The sequence below is a fragment of the Plectropomus leopardus genome, chromosome 12 (genome assembly GCF_008729295.1).
Source record: "Plectropomus leopardus isolate mb chromosome 12, YSFRI_Pleo_2.0, whole genome shotgun sequence".
NCBI lineage: Eukaryota > Metazoa > Chordata > Actinopteri > Perciformes > Serranidae > Plectropomus > Plectropomus leopardus.
The window spans coordinates 31,966,889-31,982,998 of NC_056474.1; the positions used below are offsets into that span (position 1 = coordinate 31,966,889).

Genomic DNA, 16,110 nt, shown 5'->3' on the forward strand with positions numbered 1-16,110 from the left:
TGTTGAATATGGGACACACATGTCAAACAAGTCAAACTGAAGCACCCATATAACATTTCCTCTTGAAAGCAACACTTAATTTGTGTCACACATTCATAATAACTTTAATCTTGAAAGGCCAATTAACCATTAACCAGAGAAAATGCCAACAGTTAATAATCCTCTACTTTATGTGCTCATCATTTCCTGTTGATGACATCCTGTTCCCCAAATGAAACTGATACCATTCCAAGAATTGCTGATCTAACTGTCATGTGACATAATTAAGCTTTGACAGATTGATAAGAACTTTAATTGGCCTCTAAGACACAGGATTGCCAGGGTCAATGGGTTTTGTCTCCAAGGTAACACGTGTGTGCATACTTTCTTACCGTACTGAGCACGTCCGCTGGCTACAAACAGAAAGTAGTCATGGTCCAGATCAAATCGGGCTGGTTCCTGATCGGTCAGTTTGACTGGTCTGCTGAACCTGCACTGAATCGCTCCGTCTGCGAGTCGCCATGACACTGAAGACAGACCAGACTGCCAACACAGACACACACACACACACACACACATACAATATTTCGGGCTTTCAATTGTGCACGGTCCAAAATGTGCTTGTTTTTGCCAATGACAGCTCAGATTGTCACTAGAAGTGTCTGACAACAGTACTAAAAGGACCCTAAGGAGAACTGGAATTGTTTCAATACCTTTCTCTTATCTGGTCTGTTTGTCAGTATGCGTAATCAGGTTGTCACAAGCCATTCATACATTTTCCTATGAAAAGTCATGCACCCAAATTCATACATGCCTGATAGAATCATGAGCCAGTAATTCGTACATAACCCAAGAATTTTGGAAGTCTGCAACCAGGTAATCAATGCACTGACGTGAGTTGACATGGAAGTGGTCCCGGGCGTCTGTAAGGAGGCAGGTTGAGGCAGTGGATGGGTCACAAAACACAGGACTTCCCCTAGGAGATGTGTGATTGGAACCTTTTGGACTTTGGACTTCTCCTAAATACAGTGGCTTTTATTGTCTACACCTAACCTCTATAACTTCATGTTAATACTTCACATCAAGGTCGTAACAACGTTCACGGGGTGCTGATTCGTAGGATATCTGTTCTATGAGGATTCAATGGTGCAACAAAGTCTCGCTCAAGAAGAAGTCTTGCTGCAGGTAAAACAATGTTGGAAACACTAGTGAGAGCAGGACAGAGGAGTGCTAGAAGAGTTTGTTGTGTTGTGTTGAGTACAGAAAGCATGGCAGTGATAACTAAAAAAAATGTAAGGTCATGGCTGAATATTTAGCTGATTTCAACAATGTGGAAAAGTCCACCAGATTTCAGAACAAGACCTCTCCTTGAGTGAGCCGTTATTACACACACTGACAAACAGACCTGTAAAAAATAAGAAAAAACCATAGTGTTGTCAGACACTTCTACTATAATAACACCACAACCGGTACTCTCCAGCCGCGGCAATATTTAAGGAGTTCAGAATGAGAACAGGGTGGATTCATATAGAGTTTTCATTTGTCACCTGTGACTCGTCCTCAGGGTCCCTTCTTCCACTGACAAAGGCTGCAGTCACTGATACTCTATGCTCATCTTCTACACACATGTACACATCGTCATTGCCCTACACACTCACACACACACACACACACACAATCAAACACACACATGCATGAACACAAAAAACAAAAAGTATATATGGTTATTTTCAGGTTGATATGTATGTGTTGATATATGTGCAGTGTGTTGGTAAATGGATCATGACAGAAAGCTGTGGAAGATAGATTCCCAATCAAAGCTGCAGATCTTCTTCTGATCACACTAAAGATCAACCCAATCTATGTTTGAGGCAGAATGAGGTGCTATGATTAGCTTACCATCCATGCATCCCAAGACAGTGCAAAGGCAATGTATCCCTCTGCTGGGCCACTCAGCTCGAACGTCACAGACTGCAAAGAAAAGGGATGAAGATTCAGTAGGTGACTTTAAGATGCATCGCTTGTTGTTTCTGAACAATCAATGAAAAAATGAATGAATATTTGTTTCAAACATGTAAAAACAAAACACACAAATAAATGCAAACAAGCCTTACAACAAGTGCAAATCTTCAGGAACAATAAATGGAACAAGACAGAAAGTGGTTAATGGACTGTCTTTGGACAAGTCAAAGTGCTTTTACACAAAATGCCTCATTCATTGATCTACACAAACACTTTAAAGCACACATTACAAGCACTTACACTTCAACAACCAAAGGGGGCATTTTGGGGTTCAGTATCTTGTCCAAGGACACTTCAGGATGCAGACTGGAGGAGCCAGGGATTGAACCATTAAATTACCAATTGGTGGATAGCCCACTCTACCTCCTGAGCTCCAGCTGCCCCAGTAAGAGGAACATAATTTTCTGGGTGATGAACTTTTGGACATTAATGTACTCATCCAATGTTTACTTTACATTACTTTAGCCATTTGTCTTACTGCAGTCATAGACTGAGAGCAGGTGTGCCAAAGGATTACAGGAAGATTTTAGCAATACCTTACTAGTTTAAACAAACAAAAATGATAATGATAAAATATAACACCTCTATCTCAAAACAGAATGCAACCAGAAGTGACTGACAACATATAAATATTCTGATGTTGTTCTGTAAGACAATCCAGCCGATCACCTGTCAAATGCACCCTGGAAAAATACACTGTGTTTACATGCACACTAATTTTCTGCAATTATTCTGAATATGACAATATTCCACATTTGATGCATTTGATGTCATGTAAACAGAATATTTGGCTTGGATGTTCCAATTTATGCCTTATTCTGCATTTAGCATTTTCTGATTAAAACACCTGGGATATGTTGATATTAGAGACTATTCTCTGGACACATAAACAGCGCATTCAGAGTATGCACCTAATCTAACCACCTAAGTAACCATGTTGAAATAAAAGCTGAGAGAACTAAACTAGATAGATAGATTGATAGAAAGAGAGATAAATAGATACACTGGGGCCTAATGAATTAATTACTTTTTAATTTTTATACCTATGTGATACGTGGTAACTCTCTTTGAGAGCTGATCTTTTCAGAGTAACTCACATTTGTCAGTCAGAAGACTCGCTGCAGGTTAGGTGTAGATCAGGCTATGCCACGTCATTATAGGCCATAAATGTATGAATTTCAGAATCATAATTCATAACTCTTTAAGGGTAGTGAGCAGAGATCTGTGTATATTTAATGTGAACTCGCACAAAGATGGAGGAACACACGCTGACAATTTATGTAGGCTACAGTACTGCTGTACAGCTACAGTGTGTAATGGACAGGCACTAGAAAGTTAGCCTACATGTAGTTTTCGGCTGCTACTAAGTGACTGTTACCCTATTGGCTGGAAGGGTGTTTATGTCTTGAAATACCTTGATCTGACTTTATTGCCATAAGTCATCATTTCCAATAATCAAACGTGGTTACCTCACAACCATAAAGTAATTGACACTAATCTGCCTTATCTCAGTGGACATATTGTATGCACTTTATACATGTACAGGAGCATAACTGGCTGCACTGCTTGTGTGCGCCATGTACCCTATGTGCTCTCAACATACAACGGGATGTATCAATAATAGGATAAATGATATGGTATATATCATGAAAGCATATTTAAACTCTAATCATTATTATTAAGCTGTCCAGGTGACAACCTAATAATAATGATAATTTCATTATTATTATTATTATTATTATTATGTAGAATCTTTGAAAACATAGTTTTACAATGTGCTTTAATAGAAACCTTTACAGTGAATAATGGGGAATAATGACCAAAATGCTGCCTTCACCACGAGTAGCGCTCACTTCAGGGCATACTCCCTCTGGTGCCCTACACAAGTAATACTTAATTACATTAAACAATTGTGACTATGCATATATGTGTGTGTGTGTGTGTGTGTGTGTGTGTGTGTAACACATCTTACTGTACATAGGCTATAACTGTAAATGACGCACGAACGCGCCGGCGTCAAACTGTCAACGTGTGTCCCTCTCCTTTATACGAGTTCACAATAAATATATAGCTACAGATCTCTGCTCACTTCCCTTAAAGAGTAATAAATTATGATTCTGAAATTCATACATTTATGGCCTATAATGACGTGGCATGGTCTGATCTACGCCAAACCTGCAGCGAGTCTTCTCACTGACAAGTGTGAGTTACTTAAAAATCAGCTCTCAAAGGGCTTTCCAGCCCGAGTTACCACATATTACACGGTCATAAAAAAATAAAAACTAATTAATTCATTGGGCCCAATCGTATCTGTCTATATATCTATCTATCTATCTATCTATCTGTCTGGTTTATTTCCCTGGGCTTTTATTTCGACATTGTTACTTTTACTTCTGCGTCACGTGACCGTCCTGATTCATTTTGTCACTATTTTCCATTTTCCATTAAATCACAGAAAGAAATGACCATAAATAAAAGTTGACCTTACTTTGAAATTCGTTTTCTCAATTTTGGTTTCTGACCAAACATTGGCTCATGGAAAAAAATGGCTCTGAACTTCAGTTCTCTTCTCTTCTTTTCTCTTTAATGGTTTAAAAACAAGTAAAACGAGTCGTTTTCTCGTTTTTCATGCAGTTCAGTCCCAACTGAAAGCAAATTATATGTTCATACCCTGACCACCGACCATCCCATTTAGTGTCAAAATCCACAGTTGCAATATTTTTAATGTCTTTGGAACATAATAAAAGACACAGTTTTAAATCATAATGTTTGAGTGAAAATGTTGTGTGAGAGTTTGTAAATGGGTGATCTGATCTACTTTTTGGATTCTCCGTGGGCATGCAAGAAAAGTTTTCCTCACAAATTCAGCGTAGTAGCATTGTAGTGAGCAGTTTATTTTCAAATTGCCATCTTGCAGGTAGATTATTCCTTAAAAGAGTCAAACCGTTTTGTCTGGTCCCTCTGTGGTCATGGACAAGAAGAAGCAGTGAGGATCTGTTGGATCACACTCTGGAGGATCCAGCAGGCAGGATTTGGATTGGCCACATCCCTCAGCAGTAAACTGAAGGTGAAAATGAGATCACGAGTCTCTATATGTTTCACATAAAAGTTCATTCATCAATGTATGTTGAGAGAGGAAATCAGTGTGACAGTCAGTAGTCATGACTGCATGATGCAGTGGACACTCACAGGCCCTGGCAGGATGGACGGCGTGGTGGTGGGCGGTACTGGAGGAGCTGTCGTGTCTGAGTGAGGCGGGTAGGGAGTGACACCATGCTGATAGATGATTGGTCCAGACAGCTTCACCCAAAATACACTGTAGTGGGCAACTACAGTCACACTAGAAAATACACCAAGATACACACGCATTGATGATATTCTGTTTGTCCAGTTAAGGATTAAGTTTTTGTAACCTGAGCCAATTGGCTTGATTTTTTTTCATAAGCATAGAAGAAGGCAATTAGCAATTTAGGAAGAAATTACCCCAAAATAAGACACAAACAAATACATTTTAAAATTAAAAAGTACAAGAAATATACATAAAAAATTAGCAATAATAATAAAATAAAATAAAAAAAATAATATTAATACCAACACAGAAAAAAAGTAAAAAACATTTTTTTTAAGTGCTTAAAAAGAAGAAATAATATAGAGTATAAATATATATAATATAGTTTTTCTTGGACATTTTCCCCCAGCTTTTAGAAAAAAATAATTTTCTAAATCTACAAATTTCTTTTCGATGTGCAGAACACTTGCCAGATTTTTTCTCCATGTTTTCAAAAGAAAGAAAGCCAATTTATTCAGGCTTTAAAGACTGCATCTGAACGCAGCACACAAGAAAAGTGATGTCTTTCCAGGTTTCAAAGGGTTAATAGAGTTACCCTGTCATAAAACATAACTTAAAATAAACATGCATTTACTTTTCAAAACACTGTTGGTTAATTCAAATTTGTACTTATAAATAAAATCTATTAAGTGTATTAATACTCCACAGAGGACAAACCCTGCACATTTTAGACACTCCGTTTTAATTTGAGAGAAATTGTGTGGGTGTTAGTAGTCGCATGGGATTCATTCTGTTAATTTTGGTTATCCTGATGCTTTTTCAATACATCCATCTGATTTTTGGAGTACCAAATATATACAGGGCTAGCACAGCTATTACATACTACCATCTACCACACTGTACTACAGGATTTACCCAAGTGTTCCATGTTCAATAAAAGTTTCATGAGCTTGATTCAAATGAGTACTTAAAAAGAAATATACTCACAAAAACTGAACCTGTGTAGGGAGCATCTGCAGGAGCATTCCAGATCACAACAACCTGCGTCTGTCTGGCATCACTCGTATGGCTCACTGCTGAACCCTGGACACACACACACACACACACACACACCTTAGTTTGGGGTTTTTTGTAAGTGTTGCATTTTGTTGGATAGTCTTTTCTGATTTTATCATTTCACTTTCTGGGTTTTGTGATCAATTACTTTTAGAAAACTTTTTTTAACTATGTTATATTAATTTGTTTTGTTTTTAAATCAATAGTACTTGACCGCCATGAGTAACTATTTGCTTTTATATGTATGCGTGTGTGTGTATACACACACCTGGTGCTTACTACAGGTGAGCAGCTGTGTCTTGTCTGGATTGGTCAGAGTGAAGGTGCCAACCTGTGGACTCTGAGCTCTGATTGGCTGCGTCTCTGGCCTGAAGCAGGAAGCCCTCAAAATATGATGTTCCAGATAGGATGACTGAAGAAGAGGTTTCAAAATTAAAAAGTAAAAAGAAAAATTATATCAATGTCATCTATACTTTCTATTCATTAGGTTATAGACTGTAACACATTTCAACCTCTATTAAGACTTGTATTTGCAGGTTTATTCTCAAATTTGATGAGTTTGATCAAAGTTTTGTCTACACTTTGTCCCTAATTTTTTTGCATTTACAACAACTGTGCTATTTGTATTGATTTCTTTTAAAAACATGGGGAACAAAAGCTAGGGGAAAATGTTTATTCAATACATTTAAAATGATCACAATTATGCATGTAAAATCATTAGTATTTCTTAAACCTTTAACACCTGGATCAACATCACTTTTTTGATCTGCATTCACACACACCTCTGACTAGCATTTAAACCTCTGAAAGCGGAGAAAATTTGTTTTATTTCTTCCAAAAACACAGTAAAAAGTATCAATAGCAACGTGGCAAGAAATGTCCCCAAAATTAGTATAAGGTGACAAAGAAAATTGCCTAACCCTTTAAAACCTGAACAAATTGGCGTGATGGGCAAACAAGCAACTTTACAGCTTTCTTGGCTATTTCTTGTAAAGTTGCTTGTTTGCCCATCAAGCCAATTTGTTCAGGTTTTAAAGGGTTAAGCAATTTTCAGTTGTTGTTGTTGTTTTTAAATAATTTTCTGCTGTTTGCCTTCTTAAGTGCTTTCTTGGCTATTTCTTGTAAAGTTGCTTGTTTGCCCATCAAGCCAATTTGTTCAGGTTTTAAAGGGTTAAGCAATTTTCAGTTGTTGTTGTTGTTTTTAAATAATTTTCTGCTGTTTGCCTTCTTAAGTTGCTTATTGCCTTTTTCCACATTTTTAAAACATCAAGCCAATTTGCTCAGGTTTCAATGGGTTTAAAGCTTATAGTGAACTGTTCAATTAATAGAATATTTGACAGTATAGATTTTTGTTTTAGGGTGGATTTTCATTAGCTGTTACCTTGGATGCGGTCTCCAGGGCTGAAGGTAGTGGTGTTGGTTTCCAGGCGGTAGGGGCTGGGAGTGGTTTGTCCAGAGTTACGATGGTGGGGCTCCATGCTGCCACACACTTTGGTGACCTTGCCATTGGAATAACAGCCAGCCGGCACCCAGGGCCACACCAAGACAGAGATAAAGAGGAGACACCACAAGCCCAGAGGAGACATCTGCAAGATAAGGAATCAGCAGCTGCGCACTGTCCACACAGTCTGAAATGAAAGACACATCACACATTCCCCCAAAAAATGAATTCAAACATGACCTCAACTGTTTGCCCTTATCTGACAAGATCAGGCAGCAGCAGCAACAGCAATGGGTGGTGACAAAAAACTGCAGTTAAGTCGGACAGTTTCCAACAGCGTTCAGAGAATTTAAAAGAAGTTACAGAAATATTAGATTCTTCTGTAGGCTCCCAGTATTTTACAGAATACGATATAATTACAACCTTTATTATCATTATTATTACCAACCTCACAGCATAAATAGCATCAAAACTAAGAGCTAATCAGCTCTTTGATCAAGCAACGCATGCTTCCCATCATGCCCTGGGTCTTGCAGTCAGTAGAAAGCAGCTGTAGCGCCTGGCTTTGAAAGATAAACCCGCCTCTTTCTTAAGAGGTTAACGCTGCTCATGTGTGCGTGACGTCAGAGCAAGTTAGGGTCAAGTTGGACAAAAATTTTAAAAAGCAAATTTAACTGTAAAATCTGACCAGTGAATTTAATGAATTTAAAAAATTTAATTAAAACAAACAAACAAGCAAAAAACTAGGAAACCTACTGCCAAAAATGTAAGTAAATGTAGTCTTAATGTATGTTTGTTTTATATTAAAGTGATAAGTTTACTTAAAATTCAGTTATAATTACTGAACGTCATTTAAAAATGACAAGTTTAGTTAAATCAATCTTTCTCATTTTTAGCCTGTATTCACAAATACAGGCTCAGGACCTGTCTGATGAACCAAACTTTAACTAACATTCTTAACTGTTCACATCTGACTACTTTTGCCTTCCTGTTCCTCTCTCTTTTGTTAAATGTTGAATTATCATAAATGTGCTTTTTGCCTGCACACACTCTCATTCACGCTCATGCATAAACATATACACCAACACATGTACACAAACACACTTAGGTTCATACACCCTTAGTATGTTTGTTTAATTGTTGTTTTAATTTAATTTTTTTTTTTTTATTTTTATTAATTTTTTTCCACATTTAATTTATGTTCTCTACTGTATCATGTAAGCATTCTTATGGTACTTTATTGATCATATGGCTGCTTGATCTTACTTTCTTTATTATTATTATTTTATAGGATAAGTCATTTGCTTTTGTAATTTAGTTTGAGGTGCGATTCTCTTATAAGCCTCTCTGGGTTTTCTTTATCTCACCTGCACAATCTCCTTCTATTATGTTGATGTTTTGCTGTTTTGTTTTTTACTGTGCAAATAAATAAATTCAACAACTTTAATAAACCAAGTTTACTGTGCTATATATCTGTATTTTGCTGATTGCAAACTAGTCAACTAGTTTATTTGAATTTTCCTACACAAGTTATCAAAACAGAACTCATAGATCTCATCACTGGCAAAGTCCTCTAGGCTATTGTATTCCTCAGGAGCTGATTGAAGAAATATGAGGAAATGTTGAAAATGTCATACTGATGTTAAAATGAGCTCAGTTATGTCTAGGAGACAAAGGCAAGACAAAGAGATTTTGCTTTGAATTTTGCTCTCCTCTGATGACGCATCATGTGCGAGACTGTGTTTGTTCTGAGGTATTTCCTAATGTAACGGAGCTGTGCCTGCAGGCTGCCCCAAATTATTGTTGATGGTTTCTCTGGTTGTTGCTGACCCCTGACCATCACTGTGACACCACTGGAGGCCATGTGACTTCTCTGTCGTGGTCATCCAGAGGCGGATGTAGCTGGTCGTCAGCTGGGCTACTCCTTGTGCTTAAAGTCTAGCAAAATGTTGTTTTGGCAATGAATAAATTCAGTATTTACAGTCAGTCTTCTTCAGGGTTGAGACTGCTGTCTTTTTACATCAAACCATCAGTAAGCATAGCTACTGCTGCATGCAACTACACTTCAGCCGTAAAACACATTTATAGTCACTTCATCTAACAATTAACGCTTGGGGACTGTTTTTTTTTTGTTTGTTTGTTTGTTTGTTTTTTGGTTTTTTTTTTCATTTTTTCTTTTTTGGTCATTTTGGCTGAGTTCATGCATGTGGCATACAATCCTGTGCAACTGTGTATATTTGTTAAATCTGTGAATTTCCAGCTCAGCTCCTACATTCAAACTGACAATTTGTGATCCCACAGCCATTAAAGCATAAAAACATGCATTGCATTATTGCTGGGTGTCATTCTGAGCTTTTGACTTACAATTTGTCATTTTGACTATTTTTCATCTGATGACATAATTTTTTTTTTTTTTTTACCATTTTTGACATATGGAGAAAATACATGCTATATTCACTAGATGCACTGTCACAAACAATTTTGCTGCTAATCACTGAAACAACCCAGAGTGTGATGTTCAAAAAAATAACAAATAAAATAAAATAAACTACTTAGCATGTAGCATATTGAAAATAATTATTTTTTGTGTTTTTGGCATTTAAAGGGTTAAAATTCTGAAAATTCAGGAATATTTGATATTTAGGATAAGACTGATGTGGGGTTAAAAAATGAACTCAATGAAAGTAGAAAATCATATTAATGTATATTATTTTCTAAAGCTTGGTTTTGAAAGTCCATTTTGTGCGGAGAGTGATACAAGTTTGTCAAATTAAAAAGGGTTCATATCACAGATGCACACTTTAAGTTTTATTTACAGTATAACAAACTCAAACAACTACAACTTAAGCTTATGTGGCTAAACTTCCAATATCTTTGGGAAATGTAATTCAGAAGAGAAGATATTATTCATAACTTATTCTAGAGAATTAGTATGACTTAGCGAGCACTTCCCCCCTCCGTGCAGCAGGTTCTCCCTTCTCCCCGTCTCTGAGCCACATCTAAAGCACTCAACTTAAAGCAGAAAGAACAGCAAAGACATTTAAACACTAAATAGAAAGGTTTTCATTCTATTCTAAACACTGCAACACATTTTAACGATAGTCTTTGTAAAGACGAGACAGACTCACCTCCTGCTGCTGCTGCAGTCGAAACAAACATTTCCAAGTGTGACAATATATTCATGTGAGTGCAATGTCACTTCCCCTGTCCCAGTGCCCTCTGTGTGTGTGTGTGTGTGTGTGTGTGTGTGTGTGTGTGTGTGTGTTCATTGTTTTACAACCTGATGGATGGACTATTGGAACATCCTGATATGATTTTTTCCTCCGGGGCAGCAGGTTTCTTCACTTCATCACGTGGACGTTCCATTTACAGTTTCAGACCGTTTCAAACATGACAACACACACATTCTTAATGGGTCCAAATTTGTCTCCTGTTGGAGGAATTGTTAATGAAGTAGCTGACAAGGAAGTAAACAGGGACCAAAGCTTGCTCCCCTAGCAACAGAATATGTCTTTAAAATGAGCAAACTGGCTTGATTTCAAAAACATGAAAAAGTAAATTAGCAATGAAAGAAGAAATGACCCAAAAATTAGCAAGAAATTACTAAAAAAAAAAAAAGTATGAGAAAATTACCTGAAAATTAACCTAATGAGAATCTTGAGAGTTAAAATGAGATGTACTTTTATTGATCCCCTGTAGGAGAGAATCAAATTCAAAACAAAAAGCAGCAGCACACTGAGAGACATTATATTTAGAGAAAAACAAGAATAATAGAAAATAGCCTGACAGGTTTATTTTTGTGGTAAAACAAGCTGAATGAACATGTTAAACCATATAGTGGTCAAAAAAGATGAAAAAGAAAGTTTAAAAAAAGAAGGAAATTACATGGAAGAAGTGCCTATAAACTTATAATAACCCTGTAACATAATTTAAATGCTTAATTATGATCATTATTAATATAGCTGTCACTTTCACTTTTTTCTTTTTTCCCATAGATGTTTTTCCCTAGCTTTTAAAAAATTAATTTCTAAATCCACTAATTTCTTGCAATTTGTGGAACATATCTGACCAAGTTGCTTATTGTCTTTTCCCCTTATTTTGAAATCACATCAATTAGCTCAAGGTTCAAAGGGTTAAATCCTTGTTGAAGACATCTGAAAGCAGCAAAAGAAAAATTATGTCGCTCCAGGTTTCAAAATGTTAATAGTATTATTTTTATCTGAGAGAGTATATACAGTATATCCACTAAGTGATCTGTTAACATCATAAGTTAGGCTTCTAGTATCATGCAATTAATAATTAAATTAAACATCAAATAAACTATGAAGACTGAGTGGACACAAACTTAGGCTCATTTTGTATGTATCATTCTGTAAAGCTTGCTTATCATAGCAGGAAACAGCCAATCAGAAATGTTTTTTTTTTTTTTGTCATTCACAGCTGGGTTTGAGCCCTTTGATCCCACGTGTTCATAAATGTTCTAACTGCAAATATTAGTCAAGGAAAGTTACATGTTGCATCATCATCTAACACATCATATATACATATATGTATTTTCTACCTGATATGATGCTTTCTCCGCGAACACACAATGTGCAGTCAAATATATCTTCACATTTTAGCCTTTAAATCATACTTTCTCAGGGAAATGTGTGTCTCAAGGCCATAATGTACAACAGCATTTCTAATGATAGGCTTGATAAGTCATGCTTTTTATGAAGCTTTTCCACCCCAACAAAAATAACACTGAAGAATAGAGGAATCACTGAATACACAGCATATCATGCATTTATTTGTTAGCATGTGAAATATAAACAATGAAATGACAGACCTGTATGACTTACTGTATGTCTAAAAATAAAAATGTATCCATTAATGATGATGAATCTTGATGAACAAGGCTTGGCTCGGATGGTTGGATGAGATGTTGAAAAATACAAAGAATGAGATGAGAGACATTTATAATAACAAAAAAGAAATGCTCAAACATTGTAATATAATTTAATCAATGTTTACAAAAATAATCAATTGCCATAATCTGATTTCAGAAACTCAGAGGTGATTTCTTCACTCTTTCAGATGATATTTCAGTTGACCCCTTCTCTATGAATGGATGACATAATCTTGGCTGTGTTGTGGGAGCAGTGCTCCTGCAGTACACACATGGTGTGCTGCTCTCTGTCTGCCCAACAGCTGCACTGCAGTGCCAGATTATGTAACCCTCCTGTCTGTTTGTGTGTGTGTGACGCGTGTATGTGTATATGTGTGTATGTCTCTGGTAAAGCTTGGAAATTGCGCAACAGAAATGATGCAATATAATGAGCATTTTGGCAGCAATATCCTATTGCATTCTATTAGTTATTACTAGCTTAAATAGACTTCCCCAGCTTTACATACATCAATTGCTATCCAATAGAGCATATAGTTATGCAGTTTAACCCTTTGAAACATGAGCAGATTATCTATTCCTTCAAAAACATGTTGAGTAACGGAAGAAGAAATTAGCCAACATTTTGTAAAACAGTACAAGAAAATCACCTCAAAAAAGTAAAACAAACAAACAAACAAAAAACATTTTTACTTTTTTTCTTTTTCTTTTTTTGCTCTTTTTTAAAATTAATTTTTGGTTAATTTTCTTGTACTTTTCCCCCAAAACAATAAATGTCCCGCAAATAGACAGAAATAAGCAGATTCCGAAAAAATAAAGAAAAATATCCAGGAAACTATGTTTATGAACATCATAATTGTACATTAAAAATCCTGTAACATAGCAGTTATTTTTGTTTTGCCACCTTAAGGATCATTTCCTATTTTTTTGACATTTAGTCTTTTTTTGGAAGAAGAAGAAGAAGAAGAAGAAGAAGAAGAAGAAGAAGAAGAAGAAGAAGAAGAAGAAGAAGAAGAAATGACAGAAAGTCAGTTGCTCAGGTTTATATTGCTCAGGAAGTATAGACCTTTAATGTCGTTGTGCTCGGGTTATTACGGTAGTTGTCCCAGTGTGCGGACCACGCCCCCTCCGTTCAGCCTCCGTCCAGGAAAAACAGAGCTGTCACTCTCAGATCAGTTCTCACTGTCCTCCTGTTGCTGTGACTGACCGAAGACACATCTGACAGGTGACTGAGAACGAATATTCAACTATGTATTTGCATTATCGGGTAATATGGTCAAATATTATTAAGCTTCCACGAAGTGTATCCCAAGCTAGTAGCTAGCAGGTCAACAAATAGTTACTAGCTACGTTATCTAGCCAACTGAAGTTTAGCTAACTGTTATTACCGTAACTTTAGTATTAACGCAGCGTTTCCGCTTTTTTACGGTGCGGTTGGTGATTTAACGTCAACATTTCGTCGTAATATGTGAAAAAAAATTCTCAGTTGTTTTTGAGACAGCATATGTTCATTACCATTCAAAATTATGTCATTTCGTAATTTAAAAAAGTGTCTAATGTTACTTTACGAAACGTATGTAAATATACCTATTCTCAAGTTAGAAATCTGTATGATCCACTCTACATTACTTTCTTAAGCAAAATTCCAACTTGACGGCACCGCCCACCACAGTTCATTCTGGCTGGGGCCGACAGCACGTAGTACCAAGTGAACCACAACTTAATTATGTTGCTGTGCTGAAATTATGTGCCTTTGGTCAAGTGTAATAATGCCGAATTGTTAAGTGTTTACTATTTATGAAGTTGGGGCTTTGTATTTTGATTTGTGGGGAATAGGAGTGAGCCAGTAAGCGAGACAACATTAAATAGACGCTCTTTTGAATGGAGTTTGGAGTCCAGCCACAATCGGGACGTTAGCTCTGCAGGTTTCTTCACCATGGACAACAACAATCTCCCGTCGTTTTGATGTCATTGTAGGTCTGTATCTCTGTCTGTTGCTCTGTGTCGGTATGGACCCGATGTGCCAGACAAGCTGAACAGTGGTGGAAGAGTTTTAAAAATAGATAGAGTGACATTAACGGCTGGATTCCTGACCTTGTTCTGATCGGAGAGAAGCACTGCGCAGACTCAAAGAGAGGGTTCACTGACTCTGGATGCATTAACCTGCTCCAATTTTTACCCTCGGAAATGAACCCAAAGCTCTGACGGCTAGATCTGTAAGTCTGCTAGTGTATGTCTGATTCCCGGGCGTCTACATGTCTGCAGGGTGATTCCAGAAGTCCCTGGCAGAATATGTTTTTTAATGTTTTCCCCCCATTTTTTCGCATGAAAAGTTTGTCTGTGGAGTTTTCTTCTAGTCATTGAAGGGCCTGTGATATAGAGATATGGCATTCTCACGTTCTCTCATTCTTGAAATATTATGAAACCTGGATTGACATCAGATTCTTGTGTGATGTTCGGATGCCTTTCACAAGAGTTTATATTTTGGAATTTTGAGCAAAATGGTTTGATTTCTTTTGAAAACATGGCTAAAAAGGCAACAAGCAACTTGGCAAGAAATGTCCCACAAAATGCTAGAAACTGGGAAAAGCCGACAAGAAAATGAACAGAAAATTAGTTTAAAATAAATAAATTAAATTAAATTGAATAGGGAAAATATTTACAAAAATATTAGAATACAGTTTTAATTATATATTTAGCACCTTTTTTCAAGCTTTCTCTTGGTTTGTTTTTGAATGTTTTTTATTTTACAATTTTTCTTTTAAGTTTTTTTTTCCTTTTTTGGTGTGGTCTAATTTTCAGGTAATTTTCTTTTAACGTTTTACCTTAGTAATTTCTGGTGAAGTTACTCATGTTTTTGAAGAAGATTAAGCCAATTTGCTCAGGTTTCAAAGGCTTAATGTCCCATCTTCTAAAAAGCACGTCAAATTTCTGTTAATCTGAAAATTCAACTGTCATCCTTGACTTTAGAGAGGTTGCAAAGGCGAGATTGCCAGCTGACCAACTGAGGAAAACTATTGTCTGATTGAACTAGAGCGCAAACTTCATGGTATGTAAAGTTTCAGGACTAACTTCCGTGTGCTGTGTCACAACACTTTGCACAACTCATGTGTCAATCAACTCATTGCCTAAAAACCATTGTTTAACATTTAACCCGCTTTATGTTAATGCCAGGTAGAAATATTTGGCAAGTTTAGCACAGTCCTCTCTGTACCAGAGGAGAAAAATACACATGTTGCTTTTCATTACTTATATGTCCAGCCTTTTATCCTTTCATACCAGCAGCTATAGCACTAGATCTACAAAAGAACTGCTTTCTCTGTTTATCCACGCTGGACATGCAAAGAGCTGCAAAGTGTAGAAGTACTCCCCTCTTGGAATACACTGAAAGGTCTTTTCAAAGTGTCCTCAAGGGCACATGTTGCTGATGTCCAT

At 36.6% G+C, this 16,110-nt stretch overlaps 2 protein-coding genes across 2 annotated transcripts in view; one reads left to right on the plus strand and one right to left on the minus strand.

The window, feature by feature from the left end:
- LOC121951814 (putative ferric-chelate reductase 1) overlaps window positions 1-7,963 on the minus strand; it is a 16,044-nt gene extending 8,081 nt beyond the window's left edge. Inside the window, 10 exon segments of the mRNA XM_042498295.1 lie at window positions 372-522; window positions 1,527-1,625; window positions 1,879-1,950; window positions 4,946-5,062; window positions 5,191-5,341; window positions 6,278-6,297; window positions 6,299-6,373; window positions 6,615-6,677; window positions 6,679-6,758; window positions 7,728-7,963. Coding sequence (XP_042354229.1) covers window positions 372-522; window positions 1,527-1,625; window positions 1,879-1,950; window positions 4,946-5,062; window positions 5,191-5,341; window positions 6,278-6,297; window positions 6,299-6,373; window positions 6,615-6,677; window positions 6,679-6,758; window positions 7,728-7,932 — 1,033 coding nt within the window. The 5' untranslated portion in view covers window positions 7,933-7,963.
- A 5,880-nt stretch (window positions 7,964-13,843) lies between these two features.
- Window positions 13,844-16,110, plus strand: part of LOC121951216 (glycogen debranching enzyme-like) — a 40,672-nt gene continuing 38,405 nt past the window's right edge. Inside the window, 2 exon segments of the mRNA XM_042497468.1 lie at window positions 13,844-13,900; window positions 15,646-15,724. The gene's annotated coding sequence lies outside the window, so the exon portion shown is untranslated.